This window comes from Centruroides sculpturatus, unplaced genomic scaffold, assembly GCF_000671375.1.
Source record: "Centruroides sculpturatus isolate CEXI.00-Female unplaced genomic scaffold, Cexi_2.0 scaffold486, whole genome shotgun sequence".
NCBI lineage: Eukaryota > Metazoa > Arthropoda > Arachnida > Scorpiones > Buthidae > Centruroides > Centruroides sculpturatus.
The window spans coordinates 53,153-75,685 of record NW_019384720.1 but is presented as its reverse complement, the minus strand read 5'-3'; the positions used below and the strand labels follow the sequence as shown (position 1 = coordinate 75,685).

General features: G+C 35.5%; 1 protein-coding gene across 6 annotated transcripts in view; it reads left to right on the top strand.

The window, feature by feature from the left end:
- LOC111628003 (TNF receptor-associated factor 4-like) overlaps positions 1-20,498 on the top strand; it is a 146,890-nt gene extending 126,392 nt beyond the window's left edge. For 3 of the 6 annotated variants that reach the window (XM_023371715.1, XM_023371714.1, XM_023371719.1), the window contains exons 2-7: positions 15,043-15,094; positions 17,207-17,311; positions 18,088-18,249; positions 18,690-18,851; positions 18,920-19,075; positions 19,152-20,498. In XM_023371715.1, coding sequence (XP_023227483.1) covers positions 15,043-15,094; positions 17,207-17,311; positions 18,088-18,249; positions 18,690-18,851; positions 18,920-19,075; positions 19,152-19,766 — 1,252 coding nt within the window. In that variant the 3' untranslated portion in view covers positions 19,767-20,498. Of the gene's footprint in view, positions 1-10,524; positions 10,668-13,784; positions 14,738-15,042; positions 15,095-15,140; positions 16,385-17,206; positions 17,312-18,087; positions 18,250-18,689; positions 18,852-18,919; positions 19,076-19,151 lie in introns of those variants that run through there. The other 3 variants (XM_023371716.1, XM_023371718.1, XM_023371717.1) reach the window with 3 other exon arrangements.
- Positions 20,499-22,533: the final 2,035 nt, after the last annotated feature.

Here is a 22,533-nt window from a genome sequence, read left to right as displayed (position 1 = left end):
ACTCGCAACGCCTATAGAAACAGACTCATATCTATAAAAGTTTTTATAATATGTTGTAATACTAGCGTTGATAAGACGTATAGCGTTACATCATTTAAAAACGATAACTCAAACCTAATTATATTACATCTAATATACACATTTTTAAATATTTTTTTGAAAGTATTCGTGCGGATCAAATGTCTACATCGTCTACCGGCCGCCATCTTTCTTCCGTAAGCCACTTTAAGAATTTCGCAACAGGGAATTTTTTCAGTTATTAATAACCTTGTATTAAAGTAATTTGTGAGTTAATAACAAGGTTTGTAATGTGTTATTAAGCAAGATACGAGGAATTATTAATTTTTAGAAGGTGTGGAGCCGTGTAACGAGTCGACTTCCTCTTACTTTTGTTCCGTGTCATTGGAGTGTGAATGCGCTTTCAGGAAGCGATTTTACGTTTTATTGTTTAAAGAAAGACTTTTTTGATGTTTAAATAAATTTTTAAATTAAAAAATAATCCCAAGTTTAATTTTAATAAATATATTTTTCGACTTTGTTTTAAGGTACAGTAGACTGGTGATGTAATGAGGAATTTAGCTGGTTCCCTGGTAAATTCGCTATACTGAGAGCAATTAAATAGGATTCTTGATAAAGCCATCACTCGATACAGCCAACGATTTAGATCAGTCCTACGGGAGTTCACTATATCGAGGAACCGCATCTTTTTAAATTCATTTTATTTAACGAATTTTTAGGATTTTTTTAAATGAATTCTGGTTTTAATTTAGAAAATTTCTCGGTTGTTTTTAGATATTAAACGAATGCCAAATTTCCAAAATATCTCAAATTTAAACGTTGGAAATTAAGGATGTTAACTGATATTTTTGTACGAAATACAATAATCTAAAAAATTCGATTTTATTAATTTTTTAAAAAATATTTTATATGGAATTTTGATTAATAATTCAGATTTTTCTATTAAAAAACCCCAAAAATTAGTCGAAATGTTTAGTAAAAATGTTTTAAACGTTGATAAAAAGTTAAAATAATTTATTTTAGTCAATTTAAGCCACTTAAAATAAGAGTTTTACTGAATTTTTGGGGTAATTTTTCTTTTAAAAATCCTCAAAACTGTCAAACTAATTACTTAAAAGTTAAAAAACTGATAAAAAAATTAATGAAAATAAAACATAATTTAATTTGCTTAATTTAAAACCCTTTAAAGTATGATTCCAACTCCTTAAAATAAGAATTTTAGCCAATTTTTAGTGTATTTTCCCTTTAAAAATTTTTCAAAACTATCAAAATCTTTACTTAAAGTATTTTAAAAATTATTTTAAAATATATCTTTGTATATATTTAAAAAAAAAATTGAATATTTTCAAACCATATTTTGAAATAAAGTTTGATACATTCTTCTATTAACTTGTAACGAGGAGAGGAAAGACATTTTGATTTACTAAAAGGAAAACAATGTATAAATGTATGTAAGCTTATCATTGGATAAAAATTCCAGTTGGTGTTTATTTGTCCCCCAAAAAACAATTCTTTAGAATTTACGTGACAAGTTCAAAAGATAAATCAACAACATTTCATTCTTGGCAAGGAAAAAGTAAAGAAACAAGAAAATTTTCGCCATTTATTGGCAAAGTTTACTTACTCAAAGGTCAAAGGTTACTAACCAGGTGACCTTTCGTATATATTCGAATAAAATCCCTATTAATTTAATTATTTCTTCATTGGATCGAGCGGGATGCTTCCGGTGTTTCTTCGCTTTTTTCCGCATTTATAATGCCGTTTACTGTAAGAAAACGCATAATAATACAAGTGATTTAAAATACGGTGTATGAAATTTACGTGTTTATCTTTAAAACAAAAGTATTTTGCGCTTGATAATCGATAGGAAAATGCATTTTCTAAAGAATCAAAGGCACTTGTAAAAAGATAAACAATTAAAGATACTTTATAAAGGAGTGAAGAATTAAAGGCAGTTTGTAAAAGCATAAAGGCTCTTTCTAAAGGCGTAAGGAATTGGCATTTTTAAAGGCACTTTCTAAGGTCCTTTCTAAAGGCTTAAAGGCATTTTATACGGGCATAAAAAATTAAAGGCCCTTTGTAAAGGCGTGAATTGTCACAACGAATGTTTTTGCTCGTCCTTGCATTTGCTATTTTCTGTATTTAGAATTGGACGTAAGCGTGACTAATGGTTTCATTTGTGAAGAGTGTGGGAAACTTAACAAGGATGTTTAACCGACATCAAATAACCGCTCGCTATGACTCATCATAAGTAAATTTTCCAACTCATATTGTCTTTCATTTATCATAAACTTAACTTCCAAACCTATTTTAATGCTTTAATCAGCTGCATTATGTAAAAATTATAATAAATGAAGCATATTTTTATATCGAAAATAACTGTTTACTGTGTTGAAACTAATTTACGCCTACAATTATAATATAATTTATCTGAAATAGCTTTAAAACAGAAAATAATAAAAAAATAACAGGATTTTTAAAATGTAAAATAGCTTTTAAATGTCAAAAATTCGCTAGAATATAATAACAAATAGCATTTTGTGTGTGTGTAAAGTAGCTTAAAAATGGCGAAGATTTGCTTGAAAAGAATGAAAAAATCGGATTTTTTAAAATGTAAAATAGCAAAAATTCGCTAGAAAATAATAAAATATGGCATGTTTTAAATAGAAAAGAGTGTTTTTCCTCCTAAAAATACAAGAACTTTTATAAATCAGAAAACATAAATAAAATTAATTTCGTAATTTAAACCGAGATCCTCGCTGGCTATTACGGTTATTTGTGAGGTGGATTACGCAAGCCCAACTTAAAAAAAGAGAGAGTGAGTGGAAGAGGGTGGGAGAGGCTCCTGTATCACAGCTTAAATCCATCCAAGTTGTAAATGGTTGCCATATGTTTTTATTTGGAGTGAAACTAATACAAGAACTGTGTGTTTTGACCGCAGCTTCTTGCCCAACCCCACAAAGTATCAATAACTAGTTTCCGGTGTCATCAACGCCCTAAATTTTGCTCCCACAGATGTTAAAAATAAAGAGAAAATGTGCCAAAAAACGCAATTAACCCAACACAGTTAACTTAAATGACAGTCGTGTTAATTACATTCGCGCTAACGGTGTTTCAGTAACGGGAATTAACGATATCGAGCGAGTTTACACGACGGGGGAGCGAAAAACTGGGGGTTTGGAGGTTTCTTAATTTAGATACGACCTCGACTTATCTAGTGACGTCAATAAAACTAGCACCCAATCGCTTCTTATTAAGTCTCCTACCCCTCGACCTCGAGGTCGCGCGTGTCCCTCCCCGCCACAAAAACTTACTACCAGAAAACAGTAGGGCCATTGACGAAAGGAAGAGACGAGGAATAAATAGAAGGAATAGAAGGAAGCTGTGTCACGCACAAACGATCTTTTGTTACACTGTCCAACGTTGGAATATCGGATAACCCGCGAAGAATCTCGTTAACGTGCAAACGTAACTCAGTTACGTTTTGTCACAAAGATGCTCGTGTTTGTTACGCCAGGAAAGCAAAACAGATGGCGGGGATTATTCTGTACATCAATCTAAAGGGATTGTCTACAGATTAAGTGGTTCTATGACGAGTTGCAGGGTGTAGATATGGGTGTAACGTTCCCAATTTTCGATGCCGTAATCACTCTTGGTGCTGCTATTGATTGGATTCGAACGACTGACTTTATCGATAATCTTGGTGGGTTTTGGTGGTTTCTGGTGGTTTTATCAACGTAAAAACATCTTGGGCGCTTCAGAAAGCCGCTATTTAAGTCGACGAAAGGGCTTTCATTCACTTAAATAATGGTTAAGTGATCACAGTTGGTGTTGCTATTGATTGGATGCGAGCAACTACACTCGATAATCTTGGTGTTTTTGGTGGTTTTATCAACATTAAACAACTTGGGCACTTCAGTAAACCATTATTTAAGCGAATAAAAGGGCCACGAGTCCCTTAAATAATGAGTAATGATCGCTCTTAATGTTGCTATTGATTAGATGCGAGCAACTACACCACCTCTACCGTTAATCTTACTTCTTAGTAGTTTTTGGTGGTTTCGGAGGTTTTATCAACATAAAAAAGCTTCGGTGCTTCAGAAAACAGTTATTTAAGTGAATAAAAGAAGTTAAAAGAGACAGGAATAGGGTTTCATCTATCAAAGATCTGTTAACTCAGCGTGTATCTTTAATTAACACAGCTCAATATTGATTGTTACACAGGTCCGAACAAGCGAGTTTCCTGTAGATTTATCTAAGAATTCCTTATTCTTGCCCATTATTTGTGTCCAGAGATAATAGAAATTGTTCTATTCTTTGCGGAGAATTTCTCAGGAAAGGGGAGAATCGTTGGAGTGTAACGAGATAGTTACTTCAACGAAAATCCCCCAGAACCTGCAATTACACAACGTAATTGGGTCGATGAAGAGAGGGATTCAGTCTCCATTTATTTAAGAAAAAGACTCGTTTAAACGTATCCGGATAAGCGAATTCGTGTAGGCCAAACGCACGAAAAATTGGGAGAATTCGGCTAATTTTCATAACTCAAATTGCTAATATTTGGGGGATTTTACTTCTTAAACTAACTAACTTTCGGGGGATTTTTAGTAGCTCGTGACTCGTGGGTTGTGATCTCGTCTTTGAAGTCAGGAAGCAAAAAAGAGCCCGCAATTGACAACCTGAACTGTAAATTAACGTCGTTAGAAGGCTCGCATTCGTCAAGAATATTAATGAAGCATGATAACGAATGTGAGAAAGGAGTAACGTTATAAGGGGGAAAGAATCTGCTATGTTTTTTTCTTATTTAAGTCTAATTAATGTTCTAGATATTTGGAGCTTTCGAAGATGGCCAATTTGCAATTGTAACTGATAATTGGAAGGAGAAGATGAAGATTTTAAATGGTTCATTTATCAGGAAGTAAGAGAAAAAGTACTAGAAAGTCCCAATTTCTTAGAATAGAATATAATAAATCGCATTCAAGATAAGAACAATTTATAAATTAAACTGGACTCTCGATATAGTGAACTCTTAAAGAACTAAGTTAAAATCATATCAAGAATCCACTCTAATGAGAATATAGCCTACTGGAGTCTCAATATAGTGAATTACTGTGAAGCACCGTAGACCCTCGATATATTAAACTGTTAAATCGTTTACTATAACAAGAATACACTGTAACCTTAATGTAGCGAACTCTCAAACGATCGAGCTAAATCATTTACCATATCGAAAGTCTATTCTGAGTAGAACACACTAAACCCTCGATGTAGTGAATTTAGGTCATGTATTAAGAATTCGTTGTAATCAAAGCCCATTAGACCCTCGATACAGCGAACTCTGAAAGGACAGCTAGATCATTCACTATATCAAGACTCCATTGTGTATTAATGGGCCTAGCTTAAATATTGATTTTTTAACGTCGAAAGTTATGTTTAGTCCATTTCTTTGTCTCCGATTCTTTTTATAACTAGAGTTAAATGTTTTGTAAAATTTCTTGAAATTCTCTAATCTGTTCACTTCTAGAAACAATCGAATTTCTTTAATGCGCTTTCCTTTAGATATCGTTAGTCTCGATGATGATGTTTTATCGAGTAAGGCGCTTTAGAAACTAAAAGTACGAAGATTTTAATTCCCAACAAATGGAAGAAAGTCTAAATTATTGATTTTATTCTTAGAAAATCAGTAAAACCCGCTTATAGCGCTGAAAGAGAAAGGGATAAGGAGGGCTAAGCGCGTGTTCGAGTGTCAATAGTTATAAAAAATGTTGCTCGTTAAACATTAACAAAGTGTAATAAAGTTTTAGCGGTACCCCACCTATGACCTATAACCCCGCGGGAAAAGTCTGTTAATCTGTCTTTACATAGAACCTACATTTACTGCCTCCAATTGAGTTTAATTATTTGTTTTTACTCTCATCTATAAACTAAAATGTTATTATTAATTATTCTAAAAGTTGTGTATTTAATAATTAGATTACGATAGTACCTCGATATTGCCATCTTTTAAAGCACTGAGCAAAATCAAGAGTTCATTATATCAAGAAGTCATTATATAGGCCTATATATAAAGAATAGCAAGAAGAAAGAAAATTGTACAATATATCGGGGGTTACTATATCAAGAATTTACAGTATATGCGATGTGTTTCTAATATAGCGAATTTCGTTACAGCGAACAGTTTTATTAGCGCTTACTGTATATAGTAATGATTTAATTCAGCCTTTCGAGAGTCGACTGTATTCCGACTACAGAACACTCCTAATAAACTAACAACTCGATATAGCGAACTTTCGAATGAACAACGTGTTCTTTGTGTATAGAGTGAATGAATTTAGTTCGCTATATCGAAAGAGTTGACTAGCGTTTTGTTTCTGCCAAGGGAGGAGGAAAAAAATAAAGGAGAATTTCTTTATTTATCTCCATCTTGGAAGGGATGTAATTATATTTACAAATAAAATCCCCAAAGTGTTTACCCGAATGTTTGTATTCTTGATTAATCACATCCCGCTGCTCCTCGGCATCAGCACTAAACACGAAATCTCTATCCAAGCAGAAAAACTTTGCAAGGCAGGTGCGCATCATCTGTCAATCGATAGAGGAAGAGTTTCTATATAATCATCAGCATCTATATTTACATACAACCCCGGGATATAATTATAATTAATAAGATTCTATTGATAACCATTAATTAACATAAGAGTTGAAAGAAAATTAAATATTTGTACACCTGTATGTACAGTACACATGTACAGTACACTTTCTACGATAGATAAGCACGAAAAAATCTCTCGATGACTAAATTATCATTAATTCGGAAGCAGAAAACTTATGACAAGTAGAGATCTTTCGCCTCTTTTCTTCTAGATGCTCCGGGAGATGTTTAGAAGCAAGAAAATAAAATATCGTAAGATAATTATGAATACATAACGAGTTACCGACAGACGGATGGACAAACTGCTCGTATTTCAATTTGAAACTAAGCCTAAATCGATTCTCGATTAGTGTTTCTCAAACGGGATCCCGGCAAATCCCGCAAATTTCTTAAAAATTCACTTTTTTTCTTATTTTGTTTTTAGGTTAAGACATTTTGCAAATAAAAAGCATAATTATCTCATTGACTGTCAGAATACATTTGTATTTATTCATTTTAAACCTACCTATTAGTTTTTTTTAATTTTTGCTGGTTACGACACATCACAAATGGCCGATAATCAATATTTAGCTTATTTGTGGCAGGAGCATGAAAATTCTTTACTCGTCAGAAGCCGTAATATATGGAATAATTGCGCTTACGCCGTCTTAATTTTTAACCGCGCCCGGTAGCTTCGATAAATGCGTAACGCCAAATTGCGCAAATTGGGCAAAGATACAAACGAGTATAAAGTCTGCGAGTAGCAAGTTTTTCTTCGTAAACCCGATTATTAAAGCCGAACCAATTGCCGCATTATCGAGCTATAAGCTGGATGCCGCTATTAAAGCGGCAAATCAAAAATACTAAAGAGAAGTACTACAATCTTGCAGGCTACGGGTGAAAAAACACATAATATCCGTCTTCTCTTAAATGCATTAAAGACGATTCCAATCGCATCGATTGAATCGGAAAGGGCATTCTCGGTAGCGAGACTTTTCATTACTAAAATAAGAATTAGAGTGAGTGATCCGAGTATCGATCATCTTTGCTTTTTAAAATCTTATAAAAGTTTACAATATTTTGTATTATATTTTATTTAAAAACGAAAATTATCTTCCAAGTTACAAGTTTGATCTAAGTTCAATTTTTAATTTTTAACTCGATTCGAAGCATTTTTGTCATTGTTGCTGTTGTTGTATGCAGTTTCTAGCCAACTTCAATCAATTTTTTTCTATTTATGAAAATTTCTACGTAATTCGAAGGTAATTTTTATTATATATCTTACACGGCATTATTAATATGATTTTGCATGAAACAGAACTTTAAAATTACTTTAAAAAATGAAAAATAATTATATCATTTAATTTCGACATATTTTGTATACCTTAAAAATATCCCGGGATTCCGAGAAACAGTTCACTTTTATCCCGGAATCCCGGGACAAGCCAAAGACCGGGAAATGAGAAACCCTATTCTCCATCGATCTAGAGAGCGAAATGTCTTCGATCTTCGGATAATCGGGATTATATCGAGTGTTACGGACTGGCACACAAACTAAGCGTATTCCTGTATAATATGAAAGTCTAAAATCTTTCTCCTAAAATTTTATTATCTATAATTGTAGTTCATCATTATCGCGTTATCAATATTTTATACTTAATGTAGTAAGTGATCGTAATGATGATCAAATTTCTTGCCGAGTACACGAAAGAATCTTTCTTCCTCCCCTCTTCTTCTACAGTTTTCTCTTTATCAATATTATAAGCGTAATATAGTAAGTGATTTTCATCGTCGTCGTCCTCCTTAACAACTATGGTTAGAAAGCTTTGCCCAGTGAATGGATAACACCACCTAACACATCACCCGACCGACAGGATTCCCACACGGAGTTTTTCGGGTTTTGTTCATCTAAATAGGGCTCGCGTTGCATCGCTTTATTCCATTAATCCAATCCTCAAGAAGTTCTCTTCTTCCTTTCTTATCTTCGTACTCTTCATCGTACCGAACTCTTCGTACTGCAAATCATCGGCATCAGCACCGATAGTATACGCGTAACATAGAAATTTATCTTCGTAACGATGTTCGGGTGGTTTGATGAATACGCTTAAGAAGTTTTCTTCCTGCTACTCTTGCGCAGAAGCAGAATAGGAAGAATATATCAATAGGAGGAAGATTGTTGATGATGAACGATGACGATCGGGAGCCGGACATTCCGTATTTAATCGTGTCTCCGATGCCGTATTGCGGATTATATCTAGAATAAATTTTAAAAACTTGTTTCTATAATATATTTATGTCGAATTTGAACATTTGGATCTGGATGAATTCGTCACGCAGACGGTTACGTCGGGTTAAGCGGGTAACGGGCGCGAAACAACTTTTATTCTACTATTATTTATTTTTCTGGCGTTATATCGAGTTACGCGTATTTCGTATTAAATTGTCGACGATATCGATGATCGGACGGATTTCGGATGCCCCGAAAAATTCAAAATTCAAATTTAATTAGATTTAAAAATATTAAAAGTAATTGAAAATTTGGATATTTGGCCAAATCTTCTGTAATTGTAATTACAATTTTTGTGAGCAAATATATAATTTTATGGAATTTTTCAGGGTTTTCTATAAGCCGATACAGCGGAGAAACTTGCGAGTTTCTCCAACTTTTCTGCATTAGTTCGAACTGTTTACTTATAAAAGTTAATATGAGATATTGGAGAAGGTTTTGAGCAATGTTTTCCGATAAACATTCGATTATTTACTTTGATACTCGCTCGTTTAGTTGTGTTACGAAAGAAATCCGTAACGAAATTACTGATAATGTATTTTTGTGTTCCCGCAGAGTTTAAACCTTGAGGCTAACTTCATAACAGGATACAAGAGCCAATTATATTTAATATATTTTCAGAAAACTTCTGTAACTATATATAAAGGGGGTAGAGACACGGCGTAATTAAAATAATATAGTTCTGTACTAGTTTCAAGAAAGTCGATAACAGCAATTTTTAAGTTTGTATAAAGAACAGGACTTAAATCCTAGAAGATAAAATTCCATTTTATAGGATTTAGATGATAGAATGCAATTTTTAACAACTGAAAACACGAGTCTGGTCATACCCCGTATCGATCTGTATGGAGGAAAGTCGCTGTTTCTACTTCCAAATTCTCGTTCATTCCCCGGATTTTTCCTCTCCTTCGAAAGTCACGCAACTTTCTCACAGCGTAATTTTTCATTTTAAATATATTAAATGGATAATTAGAACGGATAGAAAATCGAAAAAGGGGGGATTTCCGAGTGTCGTTCGGCCTTCGAAATTAATTACTCGAAGCGAAATAATGGGTTTCTACGTTACGAAATTCGAAAATATAATTATTATAAACCGTTCGAGAGAATTAATTACGTTTTTCTCGGTCGAGATGCTTTAAAATGTCCCTAAAACAAACACGGGGGGCGGCTCGAGTTAATACGTGTAGCCTTCGTCTCCATTCACACAAAATGGAAAACCTGTCGTGTGTGTTGGACTGTGTGACGCAAAAAAGCGATTAAAAATATACAAAAGGCAATAGAAGAGTCGCCTTTTTCAACCCACAAACGATTGACTTTCCCAAGACTAGACGAGTGCCTTGAGCAAAATATTTCTACTTCGCTAACAACTATAAGTAGTGAATGAGTCCCGAAAACCTAATTGAAGTGTAGAGGGGGAAGGAAGGGAGGGAGGGAGGGAGGGAGGGAGGGAGGGAGGGCAACGAAAACTAGTCGGACAGCGAGACAAACTGGATATCCAGTTCTCGATCACTTCCTTTGCTCGGGGCAAAGCCGACGTCCGCTGCGGAGTCTACAATAAGCACGTGACGGTGTGACGTCGTAGGTGTTGTTATTGTGGCGCTACGATCGTGCCAGATTAGAAAAGTTCGATGTGTCGAACGTTTACGACGTTCCCTTTGTTGACATTGTTATGTTTTCTATGGGACAGGCATTATGCGGTAACCCTAACTTTCCCTCCAAGATTGCCGAGAGGTAGGATGTTTTTCTTTTGTCTTCCACCTATCAGAGCTGGTGTGTGGACGGGTTAGACCTGTTAAGGAATGTACAGGAATCTGTATACGCGAAATATACACCAAATTATCTGTCCATTTCGTAGTGTATAAGTCTACTCGGCCTGCAAAACTAAGCTGAGTTGTCGAGGGGGGTCGAGGTGTTGTAGACGAGTCGAAACAGGACCTCGTTCGTCGTGCTTTTCCCCACTGTTCTCCTAAATAGGACATACACGCTTTGCATGAGTTGCATTTTATATTTTCCGAAAACCTTCTTTTGTTTCTTTACAGGAAAATTCATTTGTTACGCTTTAAAATTAGTTTAATGATCGAATACTTATCTTTTAAAAAATGCTATTATAGTAAGTATTTTTATAGCTTTTATTGTAGTGTTAACCTTCTTAAAGTAACGTGACTTTTTATTTTTATAATGTACAGAAAGTGATAATGACTAATATGGCAGCTTGTACAGTACATCTAGTTTTTTTATTTTTATTGAAAAGTAAAAAAAAATTATGTTGTAGATTAAATTATATTCTTTAGAATAAAAATGTCAACAAACCAATCGAATTGTTGACATTTCAGTGCCACGCTGTTTTCTAGTACCTTTCCGTTGCTCTACTTCGCGAGGTATATAAACCTCTACCTTTGCAGGGCATAGAACCCCTTTTCAAGGTATATAAATCTTTTCAGGACGTATAAACCCCATCTCTTCAGGGTATGCGAATCCCCATTTTTTCAGGGTATATAAACCCCCATCTCTGCAGGATATATCTTCTGTTAAATTTGTTAATGATACGCATCGCGCAGCAGAATTTCTACAATAATTTGGATGTTAAAAGTGTCATTTGCTACGCCCTTTCTGGTCGTTTGAACGGTGTAAGGGGGAGGATGTTTGACGCTTGTTATCTGGAATTTTAACAGCTTACTACGTTATCTAACTTAGTCATTTTTATTGCAAAATTTCGATTAAATATGAATTTGTGTCAGTTTGAATAAATGTAAGGATGTCAAGAAAAAAAGTTGGGGTTTCATATTTGCTTGGTACAGTCGAGTCATTATGATAGATTTTTCTTTGTTTTTTTAAAGAAATGGCTGAAGTGTTTTAATTATTCGACAAAACCAGCTTGTAGCAATTTGAAACGTAGTTAATTACCATTGCAACAACATTCTGAGAATTCTGCCGTTAGTTATTTTGTTGGCGTGAATCTACCTTATATTGTACTGTACATCTGCGAACAGCTGGTTGCCGACATCTGGTATCTTATTGACTGTACTTGATGAGAATTGCACTTTTCTTTATTACACGGCTCTAGCTCGCATTCTCGCTTTATTTGCCTTTCTCGATATAAAGAAATCTTTAATTTTCTTATATTTACTTTTCCTCCGGTCATCGATACGTTTCTCATCGTGTTGATTGGCGACGCGACGTTTCGCATCTGTCGCTGGCGTGCGAGGAATCTCGTTTCTCTTTAAATTTACGGTAGATAAACGTTACGTCCCTATTCTGTGCTTTAAACTATCAGTTTATAAGAAGAAAAGTACTGTACACAATGTACTTATATTGTACAGATGATTATCATTGAAGTCGAGGATGCGTAGGGGTTTTTGTCCAGGTGGTTTTGTCGCGGGATGTGACATAAAATGCCGTTTTTTTCCCATTAAAAACTATTTTTCTGTACAAAAATGTATTTTTAAACGTTTTAACGTCTATACTTTTTTTATTTACAGAAAAATATTCATAAATAACAAAAATATGCCGAATTTGTACAATTAATTGCATAATTGAACATAGAATCTTGTACTTAATTCCTTACTTAATCGTGTACTTAAATTAAGTTAGAAGTTTAACTTAAAGCAAATTAAGTACAAAATTGTACACTTTAATGTATAATTGTAAACTGAATTTTCTACTTAATTCCTTACTAAATTCTGTACTTTAAACTAAAGCAGAATAACTGCGACTCTTTTAAAATAATTAATTCCGCTTTAACTCACCCGGAATAAATTAAAAGCGTTTTTAATTTTGATTTTTAAAGGCTGTCCTCCGGTTAATCGAGAGTCGCTCGGGCAAAATGCATTAATAAATAAGTGGTAGAAAAATGTAATTAATCCGCTTAGGAGCGCGCGACGCGACTGTACAGAAACGTTTTGTTTATGTATTAAATTCGTTATTGTGTATTAAGGCGCAATAAATTTTAACCAGAGAAAAGCTTGACGTAATATTAAAATTGTATGGTGTATATTGGAGGATAATCGAGTCGCTCTCCTCAGCATATATATAACGCGTTATTTTTCGTGCTCCGAATATTATAAAGAACAAGTTTGTTTCGTCGTAATGTTTTCCAGCGGAGTGATTTGAAACCGCGTAGAAATTAGTCGGCGCGATAAAATCGTCTGTTTGATGAAAGCCACGGCGAGATTTTGGATGAATCGTGTTGGGCCGAGGCTTTTAAATCGTCGAAAAGTCTTATCCTGGCGCGGTAACCGGAAAGGTACCGTACGTCTCCGGTATACCGTTTGCCATTCGATCGGACAGATTCGATACCCGAAAAAAGGAAAATACTTCGCCACCCGGTTACGACTGCCCACCGACAGGGTGGATTGCCAGTCCACGTGACGTCAACCATTATCCCTCCCACAAAAACAAACCCGCGCTTTAGTCCATTTTAAGATATAGAAGAACGCCCGAATAATCGGAAACAATAGCGATACGACATTTTTACCTTCCCGTGTTAAAGGTGACGCTCTGGGTGTCGCGCTGCGAACTCGCCCCCTTCCGTCGATGAAGAAGAAGAAAAACGAATTACTGTTTTCTTTTCTGTAATGGCTCCGCAGCCTAACGAATAAAGTAGTCTGCCAACTTTTATCGTCTATCAATCAATCGTGCTCGTCGTCTCCCAACTCTGACCGGATATCGATAAATGTTTATAATGACTTATCGTCGCTTCGCATCTTTATCAATCAACCCGACCTTACTCTTACATTTATTCCCGACTGAATTTATCTTAAAATGGATACTAAACCCTGGCAAATTTTAAAGGAATATTTATATTTATTCTGGCAGAAAATACGGAATTTTCTAGAAAATTTAATATATATTTTTATCTATTTATTACCGTGTTTACAGGAAATGTTTTAAAGAAACGTCAACATTGACTGGGCGCGATGACAGTTGCATTTTATCTGTTCGTTGCTTAGTCTGTACGCATGAATCTTCAAATTTTCTATCAATTTTGCTTGGTAATCTTCGTGTTTTTCTCTCCTTTATTATTAATATCGAGATGACGTATTTTTAGCGTCGACGAGTCGCTCATTTTCATCCGCGGATCAACGTTATGATGAAATTAATAAATAAACTCGGTGTTTATACGTTTTAAATACCGTAAAATCCGTAATGAAGTAAGAAAATATATTATTTTTTACCGTTAAATTTTATAAATTTAGCGTTAAAAAACAAATAAACGAGATGTCGCCAGTCGCCCAGGGGTTGCGACACGAAGGGACTCGGCGTACTTACGAAGATTAATCAGTAAAATTCGTGTTATACGTTTTTTAATATTGCAAAATCTATAAGGAAGTATGAAAATATATTACTTTTACTTGTCAAATTTTATAAATTGCCATAAATTATGGACTTTCTACTAATTATATTTAAAGCCACCATGATTTAAGCGGGGATATTGAAGCGTTTTTACGCATTCCGGTGGCTTTACAGATGATTTGTCTGCGAATAAAAAATGGTTGCACTTTCATTTACGTGTTTATTCGTGCGTCTCGTTTGCTTTTCCTGTATTTTAACATCCGACAGTTGACAAAGAGGCCATAGCTAGAGCTGGATGCGATCATCCAGCCATCTAGACGACAGTAGACAGTTGGTGAAACAACTGCTCTTTATGACAAGACGTCTGGTCTACGGAGACTAACGATTTTTGTTTTTCTTTTTTTTCTTTCTCGTACCCCTCAGACTGCCAGTCCGGATACATATCTCGTCTCTACTTTCTAAACACAGTTCGAACGTACTTCATTACTCGCTCTTTTCGCACGATACAGGTATTATGAAATGCTCTCCGTCTTTTTCTATGCCCAGTTATTTCCAGCGTAGTTCTTTCGTGTTTTCCTCTATTTTTTAAAAATGTTCTCTTTGCTCTTTCGTGCTTATACACGTTTTGCCACTTTTTAACCTTCTTTGGCAATCAGTTGGCAGTTTATCCACGTTTATTCCGTGTTCCCCTCCAATCCTTTCCCGATGCACCCGATGCTCCCGTTCTTCTACAGCGCGTAACTCGGCACAAAATATTCCGGCTGATCTTTTATCTTTATCCTCTTTATACGACTTTTTCCCTTTTTTCTTGCAGCGAAGGAGTGTTCACCTGTCCGGAAGATCGGTTACCTCTAGATTACGCTAAGGTAAGTGGTTCGACCATTATTCGATTTTAAGTTGAAAAAAAATAAAGTCGAGCAACTTTTTTCTGCCAATTTTTTAAATCTAATTACGAAATGAAAATTTATAAAAATGAAGAGTAAAAGCTTTCAAAAATGCCGGCTTTAATTATGTAGAAAGTAATTGGTGTTAGTCATCCATCGATAGATTAGAGCGATAAGTAACCATTTTTTCGGCTTCGGTCCGTGTGTTTCCGCTTCTTTTTAACTTAAAGCCTTACGTTAAACGAGCTACTTTGACCCTACGAGCGGGAAAAAATGGGTTTAAGCCGCCACAAACAACATCTGTAAGTTATCAATAACCGTGTTGCCACGGCACATCTTTATGCAATATAAAAGTTTCTTCCTTACGGTCAGGCGTGGGTTCGGTTCTCGATTACTCAGCCAGGCTGTAACAGAAATGCTAAACATCGAAAGGGGGTGTTTTTTAATCGATCGGAGAGGGGGTTCCTTTCTTAATTATAAAGCCATTATTTGGGTAGATATAAGAGTTTATAATAGAATTAATTAGTTTATTGACCTATTTATGTAACGGTTTGAGGAAATGAGGCGAGTTAAGTGCAGTGTGGTTTATGATTCATCCGAGGAAATCTCCGATCTCAGCGGAGATAAAATAAAAGATATTCTGTCCCATTTCTAAAACTAATAGCTTCTTTTTTTCGTCCCCCGAAACTTTTTCTTTATTTTTTAAAGGAGAATTTCGATTTGTCATTCCGATCAAACTCCTTACTGCGGTGAGTCACAGCTGTGGGTTCCATCCCCTCTCGTGCGGAGTACAAATCTGTGACAACGCCACCTGCACATTATTGGAACGGTGCCATAAAAATCAAGATAAAAATAATAATAAAAAAAATCGTCTATTCCTCATCCCTTTTCGGAAATTTAGTCTTCATCCCTACGAGAAGTCTTCTTGAAATCATTTGTAACACGGCGATCGCCGCCGCTGCGTAATTAAAAACACTACAAATTGTCGAGTTTGTAGTGTTTAACCTCTGAAAAAAACCGCTAAAAATCCCCTAAAAACATCGCGAGAGGCCGTCTGTAGCCGCTACTATATTGACTCTCTTTGGCTCCACTTTGACCCCTATCGTTGCGACTACTCCGTTGGGAGGCGCTGCGATCAAGTTTGTCTCCTCTCTCCTCTCTCCAACTTCCTCCCTCGCAGACAGTTCGTCAGTCGTCATGGAGACGGAAGCTGACTGGAACGTCCCTTCCCTCTCGAGATGGGTGGCAGGAGCCAGGAGAGTCGACAGAAAGGTAGGATTTAAATGGGAGTTTCTTAAACTCTGAGTCATTTAAGCGTCGCTCGATGGGTGATGAAAGTGAACATTGTATCGACCCGCACTCGCTTAACTTTATGAGTTTCTTTACGCCACCCTTTTTGGCGTGTCAGATCGTTCCAGACGCGACGGCGCTGACGGCGACGCCGCGCCACGCGAAGCGGCCCGCGCTTATCTTAAATACGACGAGGTAGCGTAGTTCGATCCACTTCACACTATGCTATTGTTAACGACCTTAAAGAGGGAGTACTGTGTTAGTAGCTCGGTGGAGAAAGAGCTCTTGTTTTAAAAATTAGGGAGTTTCTAATCTTTCGGCACCGGGAGTGATAAATTACTCTTCCTCCGTTACACGCAGCACGCGACAGAAGCGCACAGACATAGAGGAAGACGACTTAACGTTCGGGGTCAAAGTTCGGTCGAAGGGAAACACTGGTCTAGTGAGAAGGGATGACGTGGCGCGACAGATGTGAGATTTCAGCGCGTGGTTCCGCGTACAATTCGAGGGGAGGAAAGAACACAGTTGCGGCTACCGAAATTTAAAAAAAAAGTAGTTTTTTAGCAGGGTTGTTTGTATCATCTTTCCACCTCCCTGGATTCTTTTCAAGCGTTTTCTGTATAAAAGAAACGGCTCGCCTCGTGGGAAATCATGGTTATGGCATCAACTAATCATTATATGTATCGGAGCAAAGGGTGTGTCTCGTCTAGTTATGTACCGAAGTTTTGCTGCTCCAATTGTTCCAAGTGATAATCGATGTTCCACTTTCCAATTTTGAATTTATTTTATTCCTTTTTTTTCTAGGTTTACCCCGATCCAGATGCCGAAGCTACTATTATGGGATCTATGGTGTATTGTATCCATTACAAGGAAGGGTGCAAATGGACCGATGAGTTGAGGAAACTCCAGGTTAGTTTTAAACTAGAATTTAAGTAAACTTCTTGATTTATTATGTAGAAGAAACGGCAGCCATTTTGTTTGTTTCCTCCAAAAGGAAAGAGTTTTTTGGAGGAAACAGGAGTTTTGCATGGATATTCTTAATTAATTTCGATAAGTGTAATTTGAAACAGCCGCCATTTTCTTTCATTCTGAAATGGAACAAAGTATTGCATGGGGAACAGCCAGAATTTTCATCATTATCACGTGTTTCGTTTCATCCGAATGGATCGAAACATCTTACAGCGTGTTGATTTTCATTCACATCTAAGATTTTATTTAAAATTATGAGATTTTTGTAAATATAATCCGCCATTTTAAAAACATGGCGAATGTTTCACTTCTTTTATGAAACCAGAAACGGAACAAATCTCAGAGAAATTTAAACGTTTCGTGTGTAAAAAGACGAAGATAAATTCGACGAAGACAGCAGATGACAGAGGGAAAGAGCGATTTTTCCCCTGGTGTTGAAAAAATGAAACATTTCAATGCCATATTTTTATTTCCTATGAAAATATGAGGTCATTCTCCGCGGGCAATTCTCCTCCCCTATTTTTTTTAACTATTTTATGGCGTCGTTAATGTCTAAATGACCTTTATTACGTAAATAAACGAGTTTGATCTTAAGGGAAATCAGGGATGATTGAGGTTCGTGAATCAAACAATTGGATAATTGTAATTGTTGTCGGGGCGTTAATGAAATTTACCGAAGGGTTGGCACGTGCTTAATTGTTGTTTACTCTCCGCAGGCCCATCTAAACACTTGTAAATATGACACCACCCCCTGCACTAATCAATGCGGTGCTATGATACCTCGCCTGCTGATGGAGGATCATCTGCTCTTCACGTGCCCCAAACGTCGTACCAGATGTGACTTCTGTGGCAGAGACTTTTCGGGAGAATCCCTACAGGTAAATTTTATACATAATTAAAACGGCGCGGATCATCTTGTTCTTCAAGTTTCTCAGAAACTTGAAGCACGAGATGATCCGCACCGTTTTATGTGTTATATTACATTTTAACGCGTGCGTGGATGGAATTTTGGTGCTCTTGCACTTAAAAATGGCACACTTTACCTTGTAAATTTAATATTCCTAGTTTTAAAGGTTAAAATTACACGTTGTAAGGCTGCAGACTTTCCTTTTCTTAAATCCCAGCGGGTGTGGAGATGTCCAGTTGACATCTGCAGATGGAACCATTTACCGAGACACCTAAACACACTCGATCTGCGAATTGCTTCAGGGGATTCTTTTTAAAAAGTGCTTTTTATAGTTTTCTTCTATTCTATAAAAATTTCGTGACCCGCCTTTTGATTTTTATTGTAAAAATTTACTGTTATTTTTTTTTACAGAATCACGTGGGTTGTTGCCAGTACGAACCCGTTTATTGCGAAAATAAATGCGGTACTAAAGTGCAGAGGAGATTTATGAATAACCATAGGTTGAATGATTGTACTAAACGCCTAGTACCCTGTCGATATTGTCAGAAGGAGTTCGTTTTCGACACATTACAGGTAAGTTCTGTTTAAAAATCGCTTTAAATTCCGTATAATGGCGCTATAATCAGGTATTTAACTTGCAGAATCACACTGCCAAATGCCCAAGATATCCTTTGCCATGCCCCAATCGTTGCGAAGTAGTTAAAGTACCCAGAGAAGAGTTAGAAACACACATGAACGACCATTGTTCAGCTGTAGTTATGCACTGCGCCTTTAAAGACATGGGATGTAAATTTAAGGTAAAATTACAGTTTATTATACCCGTTAATGACGTTAAAAAGGGGAATTTGTTTAATTAATTAACCGATCTTACAGGGTCCTTGGTTTGCTTTGGATCAGCATAACGAAGAAAGTGTCAAGTCTCATTTAGTTTTAATGTGCGGTCTAGTTTCTAGACAGCAGCATCAAATCAGCGCCTTGAGATCAGCATTGCACAACATGACTCTAAACACATCGGGTGTACTTTTATGGAAAATAAACGACTACAACCAAAAACTAACAGAGGCAAAGAGCAAAGAGGGATTCGAATTGTGTAGCATACCCTTTTATAGTAGTCAACACGGGTATAAATTAATGGCCACTGTATTTTTAAATGGCAACGGAGCCGGAGAGGGTACCCACCTTTCCATCTACATCAAACTCTTGCCCGGTGATTACGATTCCCTTCTCCCTTGGCCATTCTCTCATACTGTTTCTTTCACACTATACGATCAATCGTCCACCCCCGATAAAGCGTGTAACATTGTCGAGAGTTTTGTGCCAGATCCAACGTGGAAGAATTTCCAAAGACCTAGCAGAGAACCGGATGCATTAGGATTCGGTTTTCCACGTTTTGTTTCTCAAGAAACTCTTAGGAAACGCAATTACATACGAGACGACACATTGTTCATTAAGGTCAAAGTTGACGCCAGTAAAATTATAGCCGTTTGAGGGGAGAGATCAGCCATTTTGTTTCAAAATTCAGTCAGCCGAAACAAATTGAAAAACACCAGAAATCCTCGTCAGAGGAATTAACCACGATGCACTGTTATGCACCACGAGTTTAGATAAACTGAAGAATTTATTATTATAATTTCCTCTTCTCCTCCCCTCCTTTTTTTTCTGTTTAAGGAAAGCTTTAACTGTCGGATTTCCATACTTAATTATGTATAACCTCGTTAAGTTTTTTTAATGGCCTTTCCGTTAATTACTGTTTAATTTAAATCGTAGCGTTTGGACGTGCAATATTTGTTACACTTATAAATGGACTTTGCGGGTGTTTAAAATACGAGAAAATTCATCTGTGCAACAATTCTCCAAAGTAAAACAATTGTTAAGCAAGAAAGAGCAATTTACAAATGTAGCATATGATAACCTACGTGTACATAAGTATGTCTCGACTAAAGTAGGCCTGTCACTCCTAGTCAACTACAACTTTCGTCTTCCATACATGACGTTCTCCTCCCATTTTTTGTGTTTTATTTTGTTTATTATTTTTTTTCTCGATGGAAAATAACAAGATGACAAATTGGAACGACCAAATTTGACAGGGTATTCCTGTATGTTTATATTGGATTTTTTCATTTCTGTATATCGTTGCTATTGTTCTTTTTATGTAACGTAACTGTCTGATAGTTACATTTGATAATGCACAATAAAACGAGTTATTTCATGTATAAAAAAGTATTGTTTTCGATCGTGGTCACTTTGCTGATGGGACTTTTTAACACTACAAGTTATTTTTTACGCGTTGCGTTTGCTGTTTTTACACGCTGCACCCTCAGAAGACAGATCCACATAGTAAACAATAAATTTGTTCGCCATATCGGGTGGTTAATCTATAAACAGTCAAATATAATTAGAATACAGCGACATTTCCAGGAACCATAAACAAATTATTATCATTTTTTACGCGCCGCATTTAGTGTTTTATACGCTGCACCCTCAGAAGAGACTTAATCATTCGCTATGTATATAAAGAACAATAAATAAGTTACCAACAAAGCCGTTCACTTTATCGAGTGGTTATTTTATAGAGTCAAATATAATTAGGATAGAGCTAACTCTCGAAAGACTAAACAAATCATTTACCATATACATAAAAAAATGTTGTTGTTCGATATATCGGGTGTTTATTTTATCAAGAGTCCACTGTAATTGGAATGCAATGCTTCTTACGTAGGAAACAGTACGCAGTTGTTTCCTATATCGAGTGATTACTTTATTAAAAAGTCCAATGTAATTGGAATACATCCAACTCTCTCGATATTGTGAACTCTCAAGTTAACCAAGATTTACTCGTAAAATTTATTCAACATAACGTAAAAAGAAATATTTAATCTACATTTTAAATTTCGTTCGCCAGATGGCGCAATGTACTAACATCCTAGCGCCTGACTGTTTACGATGTTAAATTCTTTAATACTAGAATCAAAACTTAATTATATAATATAAGCATTTTATATTTAATAATTTGATTTATATGTATTACGTTTAATTTAAATTAATAAAAAAAAATAATTTATTTTTAATTATTTTATTCACTCATAGATGGCGGTACGAAGCGAAAGTCAATAGTGTCGTGTCAGGCCACTAGGGAACTGCGGCGCCATTTTGTTTCTCTACGATCATTAAATTTGAATTAAGTAAGATTACGGTTCTATTGTAAGCAGCTTAAGTCCAAAAATAAGATTTTTCTTTCGTTTCTTTGTTTCCCACGAAAAGAAGTGGAAGAAACTTAATTATTCCAGTATTTGAATATGTTGTAGTTACATTTTTATAATTATTCTTACATTAAATGTACGAGTTAAATCTACTTAAAAATATAAAAATCGAAAAAATAAATTAATTTTATCAAGGATTCCGTTAAATTACTTCATTAACAGGAAAGGATCACTGGCAAATAAATGGAAATTGTACAGGATTATTTTTCAATAATTAACATTAAAAATATGTGCTTCCTTTCACTGAGAAAAGAAATTAAATTAAATTAATTGAGGTTAAACAGAATTCAATTAAAATAATTTTACATGATTTTTAAATTTATGAATTTTACTTTTCCAGCTGTTATTGAATACAATATAGAAAAAGTAGGGATGATCAGTCAAATTATGAATCTCCGTCTTTTTTTGCGTTTTCTCCATGTTTTGACAATTCTAGGAGCTCAAAAATGTCAAAAATCTGTGTATGTGTGCGCGCGCATTATATCTCAAGATTGGATGAATCAGACTCCACTGGTGACTAAGTTGGTTAAAAACACACAGGTCGTGTCACGGCCGGTCACGTAAAGTTTTCCGGGTTTTCTTCACGTTTTTAACACCTAAATAGGGGCCAGTTTCCCATAATATCTCTCAGAAAATATTCAGGGAGGCACTCCTCACGGCAGATCGCCCACGTGTAGTTTTGCTGTAACCGAATAAACCTAAGCCTAGATGGACCAAAAGTTTTGAAACTTGGAGATTAATTTTTATATACGGGGCATCGACGCTATTAAATTTTAGTAAAAATTGAATTATGACTATTTACAAAATTTTTTTAAATTTTCGAGTCTATCTTTCATTTTTTTAACACACCACAGAAGTAACAGTATATTGGCCTGGATGAACTTCCACAGTTACTTCTGTGGTGTGTTAAAAAAATGAAAGATAGACTCGAAAATTTAAAAAATTTTTGTAAATAGTCATAATTCAATTTTTAATTGAAAATATCCTGGGTTATT